This window comes from Mustela lutreola, chromosome 3, assembly GCF_030435805.1.
Source record: "Mustela lutreola isolate mMusLut2 chromosome 3, mMusLut2.pri, whole genome shotgun sequence".
NCBI classification, from domain to species: Eukaryota; Metazoa; Chordata; class Mammalia; order Carnivora; family Mustelidae; genus Mustela; species Mustela lutreola.
This window is the reverse complement of record NC_081292.1, coordinates 145,082,504-145,106,644: the sequence shown is the minus strand read 5'-3', so window position 1 is coordinate 145,106,644 and position 24,141 is coordinate 145,082,504. Positions and strand designations below refer to the sequence as shown.

Genomic DNA, 24,141 nt, shown 5'->3' with positions numbered 1-24,141 from the left:
ATTTTGTTTATTTATTTGTCAGAGAGATAGAGTACAGGCAAGCAGAGTGGCAGGCAGAGGCAGAGGGAGAAGCAGGCTCCCTGCAGAGCAAGGATGTGGGACTCGATCCCAAAATGCCGGGATCATGACCTGAGCCGAAGGCAGCCCCTTAACAGACTGAGCCACGCAGGTGCCCCAATTTTACATGTTTTTGCTGAAACACAAGAGAGAACAAGCACTGGGGGAGAGGGGCTAAGGAAGAAGCAGACTCCCTGCTGAGCAGGGAATCTGATGTGGTACTCCATCCCAGGATCCTGGGATCATGATCTGTGCTGAAGGCAGATGCTTAACTGGCTGAGCCACCCAGGCAACCTCTTAGCAACTTTCCAATACACAGCACAGTATTATTAACTGTAGTCATCCTGCTGTATATTATGTCTCTATGACTTATTTATTTTAAACTGGAAGTTGGTACCATTTGACTACTTTCACCTATTTTGTTTACTCACCATCTACCATCTCTGACAAGCACCAATTTGTTCTTTTTATCTATGAGTTAATTTTTTAAAAAAAGATTCCACATGTAAGTGAAATCATATGGTATTCGTTTTTCTTTGGCTGACTTATTTCACTTAGCGTAATGTCCTCAAGGTCCATCCTTATTGTCAAAAATGTCAGGGTTTCCTTCTTTTTTTATGGCTGAATAATATTGGGGTGTGTGTGTGTGTGTGTGTGTGTGTGTGTGTGTGATGTTTTCTTTATCCACTCATACACTGATGAACACTTAGATTGTTTCCTTGTGTTGGTGACTGTAAATAATGCTGTAGTGAACTTGGAGGTGCATATGTTTTTTTTGAGTTACTGTTTCTATTTCCTTTGGATAAATACCCAGAAGTGGAATTGCTAGATCATATGGTAGTCATATTTAATTTTTTGAGGAACCTCCATACTGTTTACTATAATGGCTATACCAGTTTACGTTCCTACCAACAATGCACAAAGGTTCCCAGTTTACGTTCCTACCAACAATGCACAAAGGTTCCTTTTCTCTACATTCTTATCAATACTTGGCATTTTTTTTTTATAATAGCCATGTTAACAGTTGTGAAGTGATATCTCAGTTTGGTTTTGACTTGCATTTCCTGATGATTAGTGATGTTGAACATCTTTTTCAGTACCTCTTGGTACTGAAAAGGTATTTTCAATACCAAAGAGGTATTTCAGTACCTCTTTGTATGTCTTCTTTGGGAAAATGTCTGTTTATATCCTCTGCTAATTTTTTAATTGGCTTTTTTTTTTTTTTTTTTTTTTTTTTGCTATTGAGTTGTATTCCTTATGTATTTTGGATAGTAACCTCTTATCAGGTTTATGATTCTTCTAATACTTCTGTGATGTCAGTTTTTATATTTAGATCTCTATTTGGAATTTGCCATGATATCTGATATAAGGAACAGATCCAGTTTTATTTTTGTCCATATAGCTAACAGATGTCCTATTGCTTTGCCCTCCATACAATAGTAAAATAAAACAGAACTATCAAAAAAAAAAAAAAAGAAAAGAAAGAAAAGAAAGGTGAGAAAGCACTTTGTTTATTGATATGAAAAGATCTCCATCAAGATACAATGTTAGGAGGAAAATCCAGGAGAAAAAAATGTGAAAAATGTGAGAGAAAAATGTGTGCATTATGCCACCATTTGTGTAATCAAGTAGGGCTGATAAAATGCATTTGCATTTATTTGTTAAAATAAACCAGACCCACACATGTCTGGATATTGGAATTAAAGCATAGATGGCACTGAGGAACAGTGAAGGAAGCCTAGTCTTTATAGTAAACAGTGCAGGGTTAATTGGAAGTTTATACGAGAAGTAATAATATTGACCCCTATCTCATACAGAACTACTCACCTTTTGCCAGTTGTTTCAGAAATGTCTTAGAAATACAAATGCAGTGCAAAGACTGTGAAGATTGTGAAGATTGTGCTTGCATTTAGAGTGTCCTATCTCTTTAATTTTCTTTAATCTGAAATTCTTCCCAACCTTTTTTTTTGTATTCCATGACATTGATTTTTTTTTTAAGGAACTCAGGCCAATTATTTTGTGGAATCCCTCAATTTATTTTTGTTCAGTAGTTCCTTGTGGTTAAATTCAGATGATAATCTTTGGCAGAAATATTAAAAGTAATATATTCTTTTTGGTATATCATATTAGGAGGTACATGCTATTGATTTGTGTTGTTATTGATGATAATGACTCTGATCACTTGGTTAATGTATTATCTGCCAGGCTTTTCAACTGTAAATTTATTATTTTATCCTTTATAATCAGTAATTATAGTTGTTTTCTGGGGAGATACTTTGAGGCTATGAATATGTCCTGCTACTTCTCAAAAAAAATGTTGTGTCTGTGTTTTGTGTTTATAGACAAAATTAGCAAGCTATGAGTATTTTGCATGCTATGGCTAAGGAAAGTTAAATTTGTTGACATTACCTAGTAATTTTCTTTCCTAGCTAGACTTACATACTCAAAGGCAGGGATGGTATACTAGTAAAATATTAGAAGACCTAATTCTCTGAGTCTAAAGATGTTCAGCAAACAAACATTTTCCTAAGTGTAGTATTGATGAAGTAAAGGTTTTAAACACGAGACATAGGTATGATGCTTTCAATAATACTGTTTGTCAGATGTGTTCCTATCAACCCCTAAGATTTAATACCCACTAGGTTAGTAGCAAATGTATGAACACTTAACCAGTGATTATTTCATACTAGGTAATTTTGTGCTTTGCATATGTAATCTCATTTAATCATCACTGTAACTGTATACATGAGGTACCATTGTTATCCCAAATTTTACATATGAAGAACGTGAGGCTTAAGAAATAATTGGGGTGTGTGGGTGGCTCAGTCAGTTAAGCATCCAACTCTTGATCTCAGCTCAGCTCAGGTCTTGATCTCAGGGTTGTGAGTTCAGGCTCCATGTTGGGCTCCATGGTGGGTATGAAGTCTACTTAAAAAAAAAAAGAAAAAATTTAAAAAAAAAAAGGAAAAAAGAAAAATGAATTAACCTGATTTTTAGGGGACACAGCTATTAAGAAATAGGGGTGGCATTTGAATTCATATCTTTCTGATTCAAGAGCCTAGATATTTTTTTGTTATTGTTTTAAAAAAAGATTTTATTTATTTATTTGACAGAGAGAAAGACAGTGAGAGAGGGAACACAAGCCAGGAGAGAGGGAGAGGGAGAGGGAGAAGCAGGCTTCCCTCTGAGCAGGGATCCTGATGCAGGGCTTGATCCCAGGACCGAGCCGAAGGCAGATGCTTAACAACTGAGACACCCAGGTGCCCCTCAAGAGCCTAAGTCTAACTATTACTCTGTTTCCTTTCTTAGTAATAAGAGATCTGAACAATTTCTGGAAAATCTTGTTGACCCTCCCTCCCCACCCCCGTATTTGTTCTCAATTTTATGGTTCATTAATTCACTAACTTATAATATTATAGTTGATATCTGTGTTTCCTACCTATATATTAGATTTTAGAAGATTTAAGTATCTTTTTCTATTTTCTTACTTTTAATACTTTCTGAATATAAAATTCTATGTCTAATATTAGGGGTTTCTCATATATACCTTTTTAAAAATCTTCTTGAAAGTTATTTATCTTTATTTCATTATAATGATAATGACTTTGGTTTAAAAAAAATGGAAACTCAAGCCTATTAAATCTAACACACCCTTTTCATCTTATCATTCATAGAGCTAATAGAAGTATACAGTTTTTATAAGCTGGATTTTGAAGATTATTTAAAAACTTTAAGAAATAGAAACAATTATGTATTTAAAATTTTTTTTGTATTTTAAAATATTAAACATTAAAAGAATAGTTATCACAATGATGGTATTAAACCCTATAGTCAAAATTTTTGTTTCTTTTTTCTATATTGATTCATTCTGATTATGTGCATGCTATGTGCCAGGAAAGATCCATTTTTGTCCTCAGAATGGTTGTTTTTGTCTTTGTAGCTAACAAGCTACAGGTTATTATTATTTTTGTAAATTTATTTCCTGATTATAAAAATTATATTGTATAATGTTTAGAATGTACAAAAATGGTGAGGGGAAAAAATGAAAGAACCTACAAGATTGATTGATTTTATTGGTTTATAATTATTTTTTAAATTAACATAGAACATATTGTTTCAGGGGTACAGGTCTGTGATTCATTTGTCTTGTATAATAAATACCCAGTGCACATTACAACACATATCCTCCCCATTGTCCATCATGCAGTTACCCCATCCCCCCATGCCCCTCCCTTCCAGCAACACTCAGTTTGTTTCCTAAGATTAGGAATCTCTTATGCTTTTGTCTCCCTCTCTTGTTTCATTTTTTTCCCCTCTCTTCCCTATGCTCCTCTGCCTTGTTTCTTAAATTCCGTATAAGAGTGAGATCATATAATTGTCTTTCTCTGATTAACTTACTTCGCTTAGTGTGATGCTATCTAGTTCCATTCATGTCGTTGCAAGTGGCAAGGCATTTTTTTCGATAGCTGTGTAATATTCCATTGTATATATACACACTGCATCTTTATCCATTCATTTGTTGATGGACTTCTGGCCTTTTTCCATAGTTTGGCTATTGTGGTCATTGCTGCTATAAATATTGGGGTGCAGGTGCCCCTTCAGATCTCTACATTTATATCTGTGGGATAAATCCCCAGTAGAACAGTTACTGGGTCATAGGGAAGTTCTATTTTCAACTTCTTGAGGAACCTCCATACTGTTTTCCAGAGTGGCTGCACAAGTTTGAATTCCTACTAGTATTGTAAGAGTGTTCCCCTTTCTCCATATCCTCACCAACATTTGTTGTTTCTTGACTTGTTAATTTTAGCCATTCTGACTGGTGTGAGGTGGTGTCTCATTGTGGCTTTGATTTGCATTTCTGTGATGCTGAGTGATGAGCACTTTTTCATGTGTCTCTTGGCCTTTGGATGTCTTTTTTATGGAAATGCCTATTCATGTCTTCTACCCATTTCTTGATTGGATTATTCGTTCTTTGGGTGTTTAGTTTGATAAGTTCTTTAGAGATTCTGGATACTAGCCCCTTATCTGATATGTCATTTGCAAATATCTTCTCTCATTCTATTGGTTGTCTTTTGGTTTTGTTGACTTTTTCCTTTTTTAAAAAAAAATCTTGATGAATTCCCAATAGTTCATTTTTGCCTTTGTTTCCCTTGCCTTTGGAGACATGTCTAGCAAGAAGTTGCTGTGGCCAAGGTCAGAGAGGTTGTTGCCTATGTTCTCCTCAAGGATTTTGATGGATTCCTGTCTCACATTTAGGTCTTTCATCTGTTTTAAGTTTATTTTTGTATATGGTGTAAGGAAATGGTCCAGTTTTATTCTTCTGCATATGGCTGTCCAGTTTTCCCAGCACCAATTATTGAAGAGACTGTCTTTTCTTCATTGGATATTTTTTCCTGCTTTGTCAAAAATTAGTTGACCATAGAGTTGAGGATCCATTTCTGGGTTCTCTGTTCTGCCATTGATCTATGTGTCTATTTTTGTGTCAGTAACATACTGTCTTGACATTTACAGCTTTGTAATACAGCTTGAAGTCCAGAATTATGATGCCACCAGCTTTGGTTTCCTTTTCAACATTCCTTTGGCAATTCAGGGTCTTTTCTGGTTTCATAGAAATTTTAGGATTATTTATCCCATTTCTGTAAGAAAAGTTGACAGTATTTTGATAGGGATTGCATTGAATGTGTAGATTACTCTAGGTAATATAGACAATTTAACAATATTTGTTCTTCCAATCCATGAGCATGGAATGTTTATCCATTTCTTTGTGTCTTCCTCCATTTCTTTCATGAATATTCTATAGTTTCTGAGTACAGATTCTTTGCCTCATTGGTTAGGTTTTTTTCTTAGGTATCTTAGTTTTGGGTGCAATTGTAAATGGGATTGACTCCTTAATTTCTTTGTCTTCTATCTCATTGTTGATGTATAGAAATGCAAGTGATTTCTGTGCATTGATTTTATATCATTCTACTTTACTGAATTCCTATGAGTTCTAGCAATTTTGGGGTGGAGTCTTTTGGGTTTACCATGTAGAGTATCATGTCATCTGCAAAGAATGAGAGTTTGTTTTTGTTTTTTTTTTTTGCTGATTCAGATGCCTTTTACTTCTTTTTGTTGTCTGATTGCTGAGGCTAGGACTTCTAGTCCTATGTTGAATAGCAGTAGTGAGAGTGGACATCCCTGCTGTGTTCCTGACTTTAGGGGAAACGCTCTCAGTTTTTCCCCATTGAGGAATAATACTTGCTGTGGGTTTGTCATAGATGGCTTTTATGATATTGAAGTATGTACCTTCTATCCCTACGCTGTGAAAAGTTTTAATCAGGAGGGATGCTGTGCTTTGTTAAGTACTTTTTCTGCAACCATTGAGAGGATCATATGGTTCTTGTCCTTTCTTTTATTTATGTAGTGTATCACATTGATGATTTGTGGATGTTGAACCACCTTGCAGCCCAGGAGTAAATCCACTTGGTTGTGGTGAATAATCTTTTTAATGTACTGTTGGATCCTGTTGGCTAGTATTTTGGTGAAAATTTTGCATCCATGTTCATTAGGAATATTGGTCTATAATTCTCCTTTTTGATGAGGTCTTTGTCTGGCTTTGGGATCAAGGTAATCTTTGCCTCATAAAAAGACTTCAGAAGTTTTCCTTCCATTTCTATTTTTTTGAAACAGTTTCAGAAGAATAGGTATTAATTCCTCTTTAACTGTTTGGTAGAGGGGCGCCTGTGTGGCTCGGTGGGCTGGGCCTCTGCCTTCGGCTCAGGTCGTGATCTCAGGGTCCTGGGATCAAGCCCTGTGTTGGGTTCTCTGCTCAGTGGGGAGCCTGCTTCCCTCTCTCTCTGCTTGCCTCTCTGCCTAGTTGTGAACTCTCTCTCTCTCTGTCGAGTGAATAAATAAAATCTTTAAAAATAAAAAAAATAAAAAAGAATAAATGTTTGGTAGAATTCCCCTGGAAAACCATCTGGCTCTGGGCTCTTGTTTGCTGGGAAATTTTTAATTACTGCTTCAATTCCCTTGCTGGTTATATGTTTTCTGTTTCTTCCTGGTTCAGTTTTGATAGTTTATATGTCTCTAGGAATGCATCCATTTCTTCCAGATTGACTAATTTGTTGGCATATAAGAACATAATGTGTTGGCATGTAAGAACATATTATGTTCTTGTAATTGTTTGTATTTCCTCAGTTTTGCTTGTGATCTCTCCTTTTTCATTGATGATTTTGTTTACTTGGGTCCTTTTCTTTTTGGTAAGTCTGGCCAGGGGTGTATCAGTCTTATTAATTCTTTCAAAAAACCAGCTCCTAGTTTGTTGATCTGTTCTACTATTCTTTTGGTTTCTGTTTCACTGATTTCTGCTCTAATCTTTATTAGTTCTCTTCTCCTGCTCTGTTTAGGCTTTATTTACAGTTCTTTCTCCAGCTCCTTTAGGTGTAGCGTTAGGTTGTGTATTTGAAACCTTTCTTGTTTCTTGAGAAAGGTTTGTATTGCTATCTACTTCCCTTAGGGCCACCTTTGCTGCATCCCAAAAGTTTTGAATAGTTGTGTTTTCATTTTCATTTGTTTCCATGTATTTTTGAAATTCTTCTTTAATTTCCTGGTTGACCCATTCATTCTTTAGTAGGATTCTCTTTAGTCTCCATGTATTCGAGTTCTTTCCAATTTCCTCTTGTGATTTGTTCAAGTGTCAAAGCACTGTGGTCTGAAAATATGCAGGGAATGATCCTAATCTTTTGGTACGAGTAGACACCTGATTTGTGACCCAGGATGTGATCTATTCTGGTGAATTTCCATGTGTAGTTGAGAAGAATGTGTATTCTGTTGCTTTGGGATGGAATGTTCTGAATATATTTGTGAAGCCCATCTGGTCCAGTGTGTCATTCAAAGCCCTTATTTCCTTATAAACCTTCCGCTTAGATGACCTGTCCGTTACAGTGAGGGGGATGTTAAAGTCCCCTACTATTATTGTATTATTATCAATGTGTTTCTTTTATTTTGTTATTAATTGGCTTGTGTAATTGGCTGCTCCCATGTTAGGAGCATAAATATTTACAATTGTTAATCTTTTTTGAATAGACCATTTAATTATGATATACTGACCTTCCTCATCTCTTATTATAGTCTTTGGTTTAAAATCTAATTTGTCTGGTATAAGGATTGCAACCCCAGCTTTCTTTTGATGTCTATTAGTATGTTAAATGGTTTTTCACCCTCTCACTTTAAAGCTGGAGGTGTCTTCAGGTCTAAAACGAGTCTCTTGGAGACAGAATAGTGATGGGTCTTGCTTTTTTATCCAATCTGATAGCCTGTATATTTTGATTGGGGCATTTAGCCCATTTACATTCAGGGTAGCTATTGAAAGATATGAATTTAGTGCCATTGTATTGCCTGTGGGGAGTGGGGTAGGGGGATTGTTACTGTATGTTGTCACTGTTCCTTTCTGGTCTTTGTTACTTTTGGGATCTTTCTTTGCTTAGAGAACCTCTTTCAATAGTTCTTGTAGGGCTGGTTTGGTGATCACAAATTCTTTTAGTTTCTGTTTGTCCTGGAAGCTTTTTATCACTCCTTCTATTTTGAATGACATCCTGGGTGGATAAAAGTATTGTTGGCTGCATATTTTTCTTGTTGAATATATCATGTCAGTTTTTTCTGGCCTGCCAGGTCTCTGTGGACAGGACTGCTGCCCGTTTAATGTTTATACCTCTGTCAGTTAAAAACTTCTTGTCCTGCACTGCTTTCAGAATTTTCTCTTTGTCTCTGAGATTTGTAAGTTTCACTATTATATGTTGGGATGTTGACATATTTATATTCATTTTGAGGGGGGTTCACTGTTCCTCCTGGATTTTGATGCCTTTTTCCTTCCCCAGAATAGTGAAGTTCTTTCTCTGTTACAATTTGCTCCAATCTGACTTCTGTCCCCCTCTGTTTTTCCTCTTCTTCTGGAATCCCAATTATTCTAATACTGCTTTGCTTTATGGTTTTACTTATCTCTCAAATTCTCCCCTTGTGATCCTGTAGTTGTTTATCTCTCTTTTTCTCAGCTTCTTCATTCTCCATCATTTGATTTTCTGTATCACTAAATCTCTTTTCTGCCTCATTTATCCTAGCAGTTAGAGCCTCCATTTTTTACTGCACCTCATTAATAGCCTTTTTGATTGTGACTTGGTTAGATTTTAGTCCTTTTATTTCTCCATAAAGGGATTCTCTAGTGTCTTCTATACTTATTTCAAGCCCAGCTATTTCTTTATATTTATTGTTCTGAACTCTAGTTCTGACATCGTACTAATGTCTGTATTGCTTAGGTCTCTGGCAGTCAGTACTGCCTCTTTTTCTCTCTTTTAAGTGAGTCTTTCCATCTTGTCATTCTGTCCAGAGAAGAATAGATGAACAAGAGAGAAAAATACTAAAATGGCAACAATGACCCCAGAGAAATACATGCTAAACAAATCAGAAGAAACCTGAAACTGGGTGGGGTGAGGGTGGGGAGCTGAATCAGACAGGTGAGCAGAATAAGGCAATACATTGGATTCTCTGTGAATTTTGGTCTGTTTTTTTTAGAAATCTAGATCCCCAAATTGTAAAGAAAAAGAAACTTATATATGTATAAAAATAAAATTAAATAAAATGAAAGGACAGAATGTAACTATAAAAATGGAAATTAAATGACAAGAAAAAACAAAAGAGAGAAAACAACACCAAAAGGAAGGGATATAAACAGACAGTTGAACAGAGCAGTACACTATTTCCTGGGTGTAGTTTGGTCAGTTTGTTAGAGGAAACTACAACTCAAAATTGTAAGGGAAGAAAAACTTATATATAGAAAAATAAAATTAAATACATTGAAAAGATAGAATGTAACCATAAGAATGAAAATTTAAAAAATAAAAAGACTTTAATAAGACAATAAAATCTCCAAAAAATAACAAAACAAAACAGAGGAAGAAAGAAAAAAAAAAGTGTATGATTAGGCAGGTGAATAGAACAGAGCCATACACTAGATTTGGGGTGTGTTTTGGTCTGTTAGAAGAAATTGCATCCCAAAATTTTAAAGAAAGAAAAACATCTATATATAAAAATAAGATTAAATGCAGTGGTGGGATAGAATGTGACTGTAAAAATGAAAACTTAAAAAGATATTTAAAAAGGATATGATAAGGTTGAAAAAGGAAAGAAGAAATTTTTTTTTAAAAAGAAAATAAAATTTGAAAAAAAGATTAAAGTTTAGAGACTAAAGAATCATGGGGCAAAGGCTGAGAGTTCTATGTGCTGTATTCCCCTTGTACTGTAGTTTTGCAGTTCTCATTGATGGGTAAACTTGGGGTTGTCTAGACGTCCTTGCTGATCTTTTGTTGCACTGGTTCTCACATATCTTTGCCCGGGGCAGAATTGTACCACCCTTGCCTGGGGACAGGCTAAGTAATCTACTTTCTACTGCTCTATGTTGCTTTTGTTCCCTGAAAGCTTTTGGCACAGCTTTAGAGGATTAGAATGAAAATGGTGACCTCCAATCTCTGGCCCCAGCCTAAAGCTCTGGGCTCCACTCCTCAGTGGGCCCTCAGAGAAAAGCAGTCACTCCTGTCTTCCTGGTCTCTGGCTGCACTTGATGTTTACCCAGCCTATGACCGAGCATTTCTGTCTCAGTGCAAGACCCTGTTTGAAGTCTCCAAACTCAGCATGCTCCTGTGGTGCAATCCTGTGCTGCCTTTCCCAGGGTAGGAAGGTGGGGGGCGGTCTCCCTGGATCTGCTGCTTGTTGGGCCCCTGCACGAAGAGTAGTGGCATGACTGTGCTCCAGATCACAGTTTATGGCAATCCCCAACTGAGAGCCCACTCTTGGGCTCACTCTTTGGAGCCAGCTTCCCCACTCCAATACCTGGGAGGTCTGTTGCCCTCAGGCGCTCCCCCCTGCCCTGCCCCCATCTTCCTGTGACTCCAAGGATCCTCAGGCCACACTGTCCCAGTGAGGGTTCCACCCAGCCTGCTTATCCACTAGAGTGACATCCCTCATTGGAGCAGACTTCTAGAAGTTCCAGTTTTGTGCTCCTCTGCTGTGTCACTTGTCAGTAGCTGGCTGATGGAGGCTCTCTCCTGCCATGGTCTAGCTTCCCATATGTTTACTCAGATTCACTTCTACACATGTCCTACCCTGAAGAAAGTGGTAACTTTTCTATAGTTGCAGCTATTCTTTTCTTTGATCTCTAGTTCAGTTTGCAGGTGTTCAGAATGGTTTGATAGCTATCTAGCTGAATTTCTGGGACCAGATGAAATTAAGGTTTCCTAATCCTCCACTGTCTTAGACTCTCTCCCTGAAAGAATCAAAAATCTTGTAACCCACATGTTATATATAGTTTATTATAGTTTCGTGAATTCATGAACTATAAAAAGGAGACCAAATATGAGGGGGAGAAATCAGTCCTGTTTTCTAGGAATTCCTCTGACATTGTTAACATTTTGAGATACTTATTTCCAGTTTCTTTTTTTTTCTGTATATATATTTTAAAATTTTAAATACTTTTTGAGTCATACTCTACCAGTTTTAGAACCTGCTTTTTAAAATTAACACATAACACATAACACCCAAATTCCCACATCATTAAACATTTGTAAACATACCTAATGTATTCATTCCATTGTTAATTTTTAAAATTGTTTCTCCTTTTCTGAAATAATATCAGATGATATATTAAGCACTTCTTGACATGTCAGATGTAATCTCAGAACTCTAGAATAATGTGAAAGCATATAAATATTTTATGTAGTTAGTCATTTATTTGAGAAATATTCACTGTATGTCAGGCACTGTGTTACATAGCACAGCATTGCTTTTTGGAAAGATTGTACCTATATCAGCTTTCACTGGCAATGCAGAGATAGTTCTGTTTCTGTTACTCTTTTTTTTTTTTTTTTTTTTTAAAGATTTATTTATTTGACAGAGAGAAATCACAAGTAGACAGAGAGGCAGCCAGAGAGAGAGAGAGAGGGAAGCAGGCTCCCTGCCGAGCAGAGAGCCCGATGCGGGACTCGATCCCAGGATCCTGAGATCATGACCTGAGCCGAAGGCAGCGGCTTAATCCACTGAGCCACCCAGGCGCCCCTGTTTCTGTTACTCTTGAGTGTTATCACTTTAAAAACATATTTTGGGCTAGTTTGATAGATTAAAAAAATGGGATTCCAAAGTAATAGAAATTTTTTTAGTAAAACAAAAAATATTAAAGTTAACTTTATATAAATATTTCATGTTTACCAGTTATTTGTGTACATTCTTTGTGAATTTTATGTTCAGAACATCTGCCCATTTTTCTGTTGGCATCTTATTTTTAAAAAACTATCTATTACTGAACAGATGAACATAGGAAAATAAAATAAGTTGAAAGTAGGAAGGGAAGCAAACCATATGAAATGCTAAACTCTAGGAAACAGAAGGTTATTGGAGGGGAGATCGGTGGGAGGAAGGAGTAACTGGGTGATGAGTGTTAAGGAGGGCACTTGATGTAATAATCACTGGGTGTTGTATGCAAATAATGAATCACTAGACTCTACCTCTGAAGCTAGTAATACAGCATCTGTTAACTAAATTGTATTTAAATAAAGAATTAAAAAATTATCTTAGTGATTCTTTACAGCTTAAAGTAGTAAACCTTATTTTTTCATAGATGTTGAAACTTTTTTCCAAAATATGTTTGCCTTTTAATTTTATATTACTTTTCTTGACATATTAAGGTTTGAAAATTTCATTTAGCCAAACCAGTCAGGCCCTGTATTTCTTATTTTTTCTGGTTCCTTTCATACTTAGAATACCTATCTAGCCCATCTAAGTTCTGGTGTTTACCTTTAAAACCTGTATTACATTGTGTTTCCTGCCTTAGGGTTTGCAATACCTACTCATTTATTCTTTGTAGAATTTTCTTATGGGATGGTTTTTTAAAATGTTGGAATTTATTTTCATCAGTAATACGTGAAGATTTAAGATTTATTTTTAAATAACTAATTTTTTAGCAATTTCACATCCCATTTATTATATACTAAATTTTTGCATATTATGGTCCTGATGAGGGACTTTCCACTTTGTTTTTTTGACTTACAAGCCTATGTCTGTGATAGAACCATTCTGGTTTAGTTATTGGGAAGATATGTTATGTGTATGTCTCTGGTTAGATTAGGCTTCTCTCATTTCTTCCACCTCCAACCCCATCCCCTGCTTCCCAATTTTCCTTTACTGTTCTCATCTGCTTATTCTTCCAGATGATCTTTAGAACCATTTTCTAAGCCCTTACCTTCACTTGAGATTCTGATTAGAATTATTTTAAATTCGTAAATTAATTTTGGGAAAATAGTTATCTTTATAGAGACAGTTTCCCAACTAAGAACTTTCCCCATTTTTAAAAAAATAATTAAGCCCAACATGGGTCTTGAACTCATGACCCCAAGATCAACAGTTGCATGCTTTAAAACCAACTGATCCAGTCAGGGACCCCAGAACATTCCCCATTTTCAGAATTCTTTTTTGTATCATTGTAGTTTTGAAACTTTTCTTAAGTATACATTCTCAGTTTATTAAACATTTTTATTTATTAAATTTATTAAATATATTATATTTAATATAAAGATAGCTAAATTTAAAACAAGTGTATATGAATAGTTATAATGAGGATATAATGTGAACTATAGTTGTCCATGCATATGGAGATTTAGACTGATTTTAAATAATATTTGAAGATCAGTACAATAATAATAATAAGCAAACAAGACATAATAGCAAAATAATTAACCTCTAAATTTGAAAAGGATTGCTTCTATTACAAAAAAATTATTGACACATAATAAAATAAATGAGAATATAGACTTATGTTAGCCCTTTAAACTTTTCAGTTGCTTATAATATCCCTATTTTTAAGAAACTATATTTAATTTACTCATTTGGGGATATTTTTATTTTCTACACCTAAAATCTCTGTAATTTGTTAGTCTTTTAGGTCATGATGCAAGAAGTTCTTAAGCCTCTCTGATTTTTGTCCAGTAAAATTTATCTTTGCATAGAAGTGAGATTGGGTTAATTTAAATGGATCCATCAAGTTCATTTGAATTCTAAGTATGAGTCTTTTGTCAGCTGTTAGATTTGATACAGTAGTTTGATAATCCAAACTCATTTTTATTCTAAGTAGTTTTTTTTTTTAAAGATTTTATTTATTTATTTGACAGAGATCACAAGTAGGCAGAGAGAGAGGGGGAAGCAGGCTCCGTGCTGAGCAGAGAGCACGATGCGGGGCTCCATGCCAAGATCCTAGGAGCATGACCTGAGCTGAGGGCAGAGGCTTAACCCAATGAGCCACCCGGTTTCCCCTCTAAGTAGTTTTTAATGGACATGTTTCTTACCACTTTCTTTATCATCCATAGGTCTGCAAGGATTTTTCAGTGTTACTTTCCTCTTACTATTTGGGAACAGGTTTTATCCTCTTTGCATATTTCCTTTGGAGTCATTTTGTTCATTTCACTAAAGGAACTGTGGTAAAACCAGAGAAATACAAATACATGTAGGAATTATAAGCCCTAATTTTATTAAAGTTTGTGATTTTCTATGATGTTTCTTCCCTCAGTGCATTTTATTTCTCTCTTGATGCTCTGTAGTTTTAGCTAACTAGTTTTTGTCTCTTTTTCCACCTGTTTTTCCATCTAGCCATCCATTCATTTTTCATTTTTAAATTTATTCAGCTGGGTTTTTTTTTAATTTTTTAAATTTTATTTATTTATTTATTTTTTAAAGATTTTGTTTATTTATTTTATAGACAGAGATCAGAAGTAGGCGGAGAGGCAGGCAGAGAGAGAGGGGGAAGCAGGCTCCAAGCTGAGCAGAGAGCCTGATGCGGGGCTCGATCCCAGGACCCTGAGATCATGACCTGAGCCGAAGGCAGAGGCTTAAACCACTGAGCCACCCAGGCGCCCCTATTCAGCTGGTTTTTATAAACTGTTGTAATCAGGTATCAGGGAAATGACAGCAAACAAGATATAGTTTCTGTGAAAGGTTCCTTTTTTTCTTTTTTTTCCAGGGCACTTAATAGTGTAGAGGATGAATTGGGAGAGCATAAAATTGTGACGATTGAATAGTGAGAAGGCAGTGGCTATAGAGATGACAAAGAAAATAAAGATAGTTGTTAGGACTTACTGATAAATACGGGGTGAATAAGAGAAGGTAGGTTCAGGATATCCCCAAGATGCTGCCTTATTTATTCATTCTATTTTTAGTGTTGTATAGATTATATTGCATTCAGACATTGTGCTAAATGCTAGAGGGTATAATAAATGAACCACATCAAGACCAAGAACACAGAAGGGAGAGTAGATTGGTTATGGCTGGGGGCGGTGGGGATTGTGGGTATAGAGTAGAGCACGAGTTCAGTTTCAGGCATGCTCAGGTTGAGCTTCCTGTTAGATATACAAGTGGAGATAGTGAGTATTCAGATAGAGAGTGTAAGAGAATCATAGCAAAAGATGCAGACTTTGAAGTCATCATTGTATAGCTGGTGATTGGGTTAGGAAGTCTTTCAAAATGAGTGCTTTATATTAAAAGAGAGTAGGAATTGGAGCCTTGGGAAGCAGCACCATTTCTAGGTTAGTCAGAGGAAGAACTTGTCAAGAAAATGAAAGTAGAGTAATCAGAAAGTTAGAAGGGAACCTGAGAGAGTGTTTCACAAAAGCCAAGAGAATTTTCCAGACAAGTATGTTCAACTGTATACAGAGTTAAAGGTCAATAAGATAATGATTGAAAAATATCCACTAGATTTTATAATATGAGGTCATTGTTGACCATGTGGAAAACCCTTTTTGGGGGGATTTAAATAGTAGATGAGTGAATGGTAGCCACTCCCCAATTTAAAAAAAAAAAAAGAACTTTGGGCTTATAAAAAAGAGAGACTGGAGAGACAAATAGTAGGTTTCATAGCATTAATAGAAAGTTAGCTTTGGAGAGAGAGACAAGTTAATTTAAGGGATATTGGTAGAGAATGTAGACATTTAAAGAGCTGTCTTCCCCTGGCACTTAAAAACTTCAGAACAGCAGGCACTGGTTTACTCATCAGTGTGTCTAGTGCCTGACATGTAGGAAGTATTTGGTCAATGATGGAGCCTAACAAAAGAGTTGAACAGTTTTTGTAAATCTAGTCTGAATTATAGTTTCATATTTAGTCAGTTCTAGAAGCATAAGATTTGTTTTTGTTTTCTGACATTAAAAATTAAACCTATGATTAAAAAATCTTTCCTTCTACAGGGTTTTAAAAATTCTTATAGATCTAGAATGAGATCTGCTTTGGAATATATTCTGTGTTTCTCTTAGTACTCCACATTCCTACGATTTACTACTTTGTCTTTTATAGTGTGTTTTAAGTTCTGCTTTGGCTATCATTATCTTTTTTTGGAAACTTTGAAAATTTTAAAGATTTTTTGAATTTTTATGATAGTCATAAAATTGAAACAACTTGTTAACAAAATATATAAATCATGCCTTTTCTGTATAACTTGTTTTTGAATTGTACCTGTTCTTTTTTAATAATGTGAACATTTACTCTGTAGTGCAAGGTTTGTGATGGCAAGTATCCTATATTCACTCCACTTATAGTGAAACTAATCTTCTAAAGTTCCATTTAATCCTTCATTTAATTTCTGTAATTTAAGAAATCAAAAAAAATTCATATCAAGTTAATGTATCCCAGTTGTTTACTTAAGTAAGATCTAATAAATTTTCCATGTAATTTTTTCATATTAGGCAGAGTCAAGGGAATATATGGATGTAAAGATTATATATATATATATATATTTTTTTTTTTTTTTTAAATTTTATTTATTTATCTGACAGACAGAGATCACAAGTAGGCAGAGAGGCAGGCAGAGAGAGAGAGAGAGAGAGAGGAGGAAGCAGGCTCCCTGCTGAGCAGAGTGCCCGATGCGGGACTCGATCCCAGGACCCTGAGATCATGACCTGAGCCGAAGGCAGCGGCTTAACCCACTGAGCCACCCAGGTGCCCTGTAAAGATTATATTTTTAAATAAAAAAATATGGCCCCTAACTTTTCCTTTTGAGAATTCTCAGTTGTTTATGAAAGTTTGATTTCTGTTCCATAGACATACATGGGAAATATAAAATGAATTAGAAAAGATATGCAATATTGTCTAAAGTGATAATGCATTTTTCTTTAGGCAGGGAAATGAAGAACAACAGCCCGAGGTTCCAGTTCTTTATCATGATGTTACATCCCTTTTGCTCATCCAGATCTTAATGATGCCGCAACCCTTACGAAAAGGTATGTCTTTATAATTCTGCAAATACCAATTAAGCAAATTGGTATTTTATGCAAATTGTGATACTGAGGAGTTAAATGTCATTAATAAATAAGCATAACATTTTATGTTTGAACTGTAGTTTAGTATTTTATACTTAAATTTGGGGGTTTTAAAAAAATTTTTATTTTTATCACCTGGTGTTCATTAAGGCAAGTGCATGCCTTAACCCCCATCATATATTTCACCCATCCCCCCAACCACCACCCTCTGGTAACCCTTAGTGTGTTCTATATAGTCAGGAGTCTGTTTATTGATTTGCCCCTCTCTCTCTCTTTTTTATCTCTTTGCTTATTTGTTTTGTTTCTTAAATTCTACATAAGAGTGAAATCATATGGTAATTTGTTTTTTTCTGACATATTTCACTGAACTTAATACTCTCTAACTCCATCCATGTCATTGTAAATGGCAAGATTTCATTCTTTTTATGGCTGAGTAAATCCAATAAATATGTACATGTGCTTATACTCACATGTTTATACACACACACACACATACACACACCACATCTTTATCCATTCATCAATCGATGTACATTTGGGTTGATTCCATATCTTGGCTATTATAAATAATGCTGTAAATATAGGGGTGCATATGTCCCTTTGAATTAGAATTTTGTATTCTTTGGGTAAATATCCAGTAGCTAGATCATTGAGGATACCCCATTGAGGGTAGCTCTGTTTTTAAGTTTTTGAAGCACCTCCATACTGTTTTCCAGAGTGGCTGCACCAGTTTGCATTCCCACCAGCAGTGCAAGAGGTTTCCTTTTTCTCCACATTCTTGCCAACACTTGTGTCTTGCGTTTTTGGTGTTAACTATTCTTGCAGGTGTGAGGTAATACATCATTGTTTTGATTTGCGTTTCCTTGATGATAAGTGATACTGAGCATCTTTTCATGTTTCTGTTGGCTATCTGGAGGTCTTCTTTGGGAAAGTGCCTATTCATGTCTTCTTCCCATTTTTTTTTTTAAAGATTTTATTTATTTATTTGACATAGATTACAAGTAGGCAGAGAGGCAGGCAGAGAAAAAGGAGGGAAGCAGGCTCCCCACCAAGCAGAGAACCCAATGCAGGTCTCGATCCCAGGACCCTGGGACCATGACCTGAGCTGAAGGCAGAGGCTTTTAACCCACTGAGCCACCCAGGCACCCCATCTTCTTCCCATTTTTAATTGGATTGTTTTTTGGGTATTGAGTTGTATACATTCTTTATAGGTTTTGGATACTGACCCTTTATCAGATATGTCATTTAAAATTATCTTCTCCCATTCTGTCCATTGTCTCTTAGTTTTTATTTTGAGGCAGTCCCAATAGTTTATTTTTGCTTTTCTTTACCTTGCCTCAGGAGACATATGTAGAAAGAAGTTACAATGGCGATATCAAAGAAGTTACTGCCTGTGTTTTTTCTAGGATTTTTATTGTTTCAGGTCTCACATTTAAGTTTTTAATCCATTTTGAATTTATTTTTGTATATGGTTTAAGGAAGTGGTCCAGTTTTATTCTTTTGCATGCTGCTATTAAGTTTTCCTAGCACCATTTGGATATCCCATCGGATATTCTTTTCTGCTTTGTCAAAGTTTAATTGACCATGTAGTTCTGGGTTTTCTTTTCTGTTCTACTGATCTGTTGTCTGTTTTTGTGCCAGTACCATACTGTTTTGATCACAACAGCTTAGTAATATAACTTGAAGTTCGGAATTGAGACATCTCCAGTTCTGCTTTTCATTTTCAAGGTTGATTCGGCTCTTTGGGGTCTTTTGTGGTTCCATGCAAATTTTAGGATTGTTTATTCTAGCTCTGTGAAAAAAGTTGTTGGTGTTTTGATAGGGATTACATTAAATATGTAGATTGCTTTGGGTAATATGGATAATTTAACAATATTTATTCTTCCAGTCCATAAGCATGGAATGTTTTTCCATTTATTTGTGTCATCTTCACTTTCTTTAGTCAGTGTTTTAGTTTTCAGAGTACAGGTCTTTCATCTCTCTGGTTAGATTTATTCCTAGATATCTTATTATTTTTGGTGCAGTTGTAAATGGGATTGTTTTTTTAATTTCTCTTTCTGCTGCTTCATTATTGGTGTATAGAGATGCCACATAAAAAAGAAAAGAAATGCCAGATTTCTGAATGTTGATTTTGTACCCTGGGAGTTTACTGAATTCATTTATCAGTTCTAGCAGTTTTTTGGTGGAGTCTTTCAGGTTTTCTATACAATGTCATGTCATCTGCAAATAGTGAAAGTTTTATTTCTTCCTGAACTGGATGCTTTTTACTTCTTTTTGTTGTCTGATTGCTGTGTCTAGGACTTCTAGTACTGTGTTGAATAAAAGTGGTGAGAGTGGATATCCTTGTCTTGTCTTGACCTTAGGTGAAAGGCTGTCAGTTTTTCCCCATTGAGGATGATGTTAGCTATAGGTTTTTCATAGATGGCCTTTATTATGTTGAGTTATGTTCCCTCTAAACCTACTTTGTTGAGGGTTTCTATCATGAATGGACATTGTACTTTGACAGATGCTTTTTCTGTACCTATTAAAATGATCATATGGTTCTTTGCTTTCTTTTATTATCATGATAAATCATAGTGATTGATTTGCTAGTATTGAACTACCCTTGCAAACCAGCAGTATATCCCACTTGATGGTGGTAAATGATTTTTTTAATGCATTGTTGGATTTGATTTCCTGCTGATTTGTTGAAGATTTTTGCATCTATATTCATCAGAGACATTGGCTTTTAATTCTTCTTTTGTGTGTGTGGTGTTTTTATCATTTTTTTCTATCAGGGTAATGCTGGCCTCATAGCACAAATTTAGAAGTACTCTCTTTTTCTATTTTTTGGAATATTTGAGAAGAATGGGTATTAATTCTTTAAATGTTTGGTAGAATTTGCCTATGAAGCCATCTGGTCCTGGGCTTTTGTTGATTGTGAGTGTTTTGATTACTGATTCAATTTTTTGCTGGTAATCAGTCTGTTCAAATTTTCTGTTTCTTCCTTTTTCAGTTTTTGTAGTTTATATATTTCTAGGATTTATCCATTCCTTCTAGGTTGTCCAATTTAGTTGGCATATAGCTTTTCTTTTCTTTTTAAAGATTTTATTTATTTGACAGAGAGAGACAGTAAGAGAGGGAACACAAAGGGGCGGGGGTTGTGTAGGAGAGGAAGAAGCAGGCTTCCCGCTGAGCAGGGAGGCCAATGTGGGACTCAGGACCCTAGGACCATGACCTGACCCGAAGTCAGACACTTAACGACTGCACCACCCAGGCACCCCAGCATATAGCTTTTCATAATATTCTCTTATAATTTTATTTCTGTGATGTTGGTTCTTTGTGATTCTATTTAGTTGAAGGCTTTCTCTTTTATTCTTGATAAGTCTGGCTAGGGGTTAATCAATTTTGTTGAGTTTTTTTCTCAGTGAACTAGTTTCTGTTTTCATTGATCTGTTCTATTGGTTTTATTTTTTTAGTTTCTGTATCATTTATTTCTGCTCTAATCTTTATTGTCTTCTTCCTTTTGCTTGTTTTAAGTTTGTTTGTTGTTTTTCTAGCTTTTTTAGGTGTAAGGTTAGGTTTTTTGAGATTTTTTCTTGCTTCTTGAGGTAAGCCTGTATTGCTCCAAACTTCCCTCTTAGAAATGCTTTTGCCGCATCCCAAAGGTCTTGAACCATTCATTTTCATTTGTTTCCATGTACTTTTTTTTTTTTTTTTAAGATTTTTATTTATTTGAGAGAAAGCGATGGAGTGCACAAGCAGGGGGTAAGAAGCAGGCTCCCTGCTGAGCAGGGAACCCAACACCGGGCCTGATTCCAGGAACCCAGAATCACGACCCGAGCCAAAGGCAGTTGCCCATCTGACTGAGTCACCAAAGCATCCCTGTTTCCATTTACTTTTTAATTTCATCTTTTATTTCCTGGTTGATGCATTCAGTGTTTAGTAACATGTTATTTTAACCTCCATCTATTTGTGGTCTTTCCAGATATTTTCTTGTGTCTGACTTACAGTTTCATATTTTCTTGTGGTTGTAGTCAGAAAAGATGCATGCTGTTACTTTGATCTTTTTGAATTTGTTGAGGCTTGTTTTATGGCCTGATATATGATCAGTTCTGGAGAATATCCCATGTGTACTTGAATATTATTCTGTTGTTTTGGGATGAAATTATTTGAGTGCATCTGTTAAATCTATCTGATAATTTTGGATTGTTTTTAAATATAAAATTCATAAAACATAAAATTCACAGGGCCTGTGAGTGGCTCAGTTGATTAAGTTGCCAACTTTTAATTTCAACTCAGGTTATAATCTCAGCGCCCTAGGATTGAGCCCCGCATTGGGCTCCGTGCTTAGTGTCAAGTCTGCTTGAGATTCTCCTTGAGTGCCTCTCCCCTACTTCATGTGTGTGCTCTCTCTCTAAAATAAATAATTATATTATTTAAAAGAAAACCATAAAAGTCACCTTTTTAAAAATTTAAAATGTATAGTTCAGTACATTCATATGTTATGTGACCATCACCATTATCTAGCTCCAGAACATTTTCATTAGCCCAGCATTAAGCAATCACTCCCATTTTCTTCTTTCCCCAACTCCTAGAAGCCACTAATCTGCTTCCTTACTCTATGGATTTGCCTGTAGTAGATATTTCATATTAATAAAATTATACAGTATATGGCTTTTTGTGTTTGTCTGCTTTCAGTTAATGTTTTCAAGGTTCTTCCATGTTGTAATATGTATTGTACTTCATTTCTCTTCATGGCTGAGTAATATTTCATTGTAGGACTATGCCACATTTTGTTCATCCAGTCATCATTTGATAGACATTGTGATTGTTTGTACAATTTGGCTCTTGTGAGTAGTGCTACTGTGATATTTGTTTACAGATTTTTGTTGGACTAGCTGTCCTGAGTTGTTCTGTACATAGCTAAAAGTGGGTTTGCAGGGTCATGGTCATTTTATGTTTAACTTCTTGAAGAACTGCCAAATTTCAGATATTTTTGAATGTTACTTATTTGGGGGTTGGCTATGTATATGAATTTCATTACTTATTTTGTGCTTGTTAAATAGACTTATTGAATTTAATCTCTTTGCAGAATTAGTTATAAGCTGTTTAGGGGTGTGTGTGTGTGTGTATTACTTCAGTTAGTTTTCCTTATTTTAGGGAACTAGTTGCTTTGGAGTTATGTTGGTTTTCCCTGATTAGAAGACCTGGTCTTCTAATTATACCAGTAGTATCACATTTTAGAATTTAAACAATTTTACTTTGTTTATTAAAGTCTTCAAAATAGTTAGATATTTACTTATTTAATTAATTGTATTTAAGTATACATTTTACATATATGCATAATTATGACATAAATCTGAAAAGCTAAAATGAAGGAAGCTTGATATATAGAAATAGACTTCTTTCTATAATTAATACTTATCTGAAGAGAAAAATAGTTCAGTTGATTATAAAGGACCTATTGTATTAGTGTCTGAGAGCTGTAACTGGTGCATCTCCCTTATCATGAGATGACAACTGTTGACACTAGCCTTTAATAGAAGGAGAAGTTAATACCAGAAGAAGACCTAATATGTTGAATTAATTGAACATAGTAAATTAAATTCATTAGAAATGCATTCTAAAATTATTTACTAAAATATGAGTCAAGAAAATTGATCTTAATTTAATAATGGCTAACTGAATAGAATAGATCTAGAGAAACATCCATATAAATATTTATAATACTGTTTGTAACTGTACCTTAAAGTAATATCATTAAAGAAGTGTTGTTTAGGGGATAAATTTAATCAACAATTTGATTTGTTTATATAGTAGTTAGTTGTAAAAGTCATTGCCTGATTCAATTCAGTAAATATATTTTTTAATTAAAACAAGTTTTTTTAGATTATTTATTAGAGAGAGAGAGAGTACAAGCAGGGAGAGCAGCAGACAGAGAGGGAGGGAAAAGCGGGCTCTCCGCTGAGCATGGAGCCCTACACAGGACTGGATTCTAGGACCCTGGGATCACGACCTGAGCCAAAGGCTTCAGAAGCTCAATCAACTGAGCCACCTAGGTGTACCTCAAGAAATATTTAATGAGTACCTGCTATGTGCCAGGTTGCTATGCCTCTTTGCTAGATGCTGATGATGCAAAGATGAATGAAACATGGACTTTATCTTTGGGGAACCACAGAGCTAAGTATATAAGAGTCATTAACTTCAGTTAGAATTGCTTTAAAAAAATCTGTGACTTAGGGGTACCTGGGTGGCTCAGTTGGTTAACCAACTGCCTTCGGCTCAGGTCATGATCCCAGAGTCCTGGGATCGAGTCCTGTACTGGGCTCCCAGCTCCACAGGAAGTCAGCTTCTCCCTCTGACCTTCTCCTCACTCATGCTCTCTCTCACTGTCTCTCTATCAAATAAATAAATAAAATCTTTAAAAAAGTCTATGATTTATATTTTTTAAAACTTCATAAGAATTCAATATTGGATTATCTATTTTTATAAAACAGCTTCAAAGATACTGTATTGTGTGATAGTTATGCTCACTGTCATTGTAGTCATAAATTCCTCTTAGAATTTGGGGCAGGGGATGCCTGGGTGACTCAGTGGGTTAAAGCCTCTGCCTTCAGCTCGGGTCATGATCCCAGGGTTCTGGGATCGAGCCCCTCATCAGGCTCTCTGCTCAGTGGGGAAGCTGCTTCCTCCTCTCTCTCTCTCTCTCTGTCTGCCTCTCTGCCTACTGGTGATCTCTATCTGTCAAATAAATAAATAAAATCTTAAAAAAAAAAAGAATTT

The 24,141-nt window shown here is 35.4% G+C and overlaps 1 protein-coding gene and 1 long non-coding RNA gene across 7 annotated transcripts in view; one reads left to right on the top strand and one right to left on the bottom strand.

The window, feature by feature from the left end:
* The window catches only part of UBR3 (ubiquitin protein ligase E3 component n-recognin 3), a 239,426-nt gene that overhangs the window by 172,794 nt on the left and 42,491 nt on the right, over window positions 1-24,141 (top strand). For all 6 annotated transcript variants that reach the window (XM_059167078.1, XM_059167073.1, XM_059167076.1 and 3 more), the window contains one exon: window positions 17,234-17,337. In XM_059167078.1, coding sequence (XP_059023061.1) covers window positions 17,234-17,337 — 104 coding nt within the window. The remainder of the gene's footprint in view (window positions 1-17,233; window positions 17,338-24,141) is intronic.
* LOC131827115 (uncharacterized) overlaps window positions 1-24,141 on the bottom strand; it is a 133,983-nt gene that overhangs the window by 85,699 nt on the left and 24,143 nt on the right. The gene's annotated exons all lie outside the window — the stretch shown is intronic.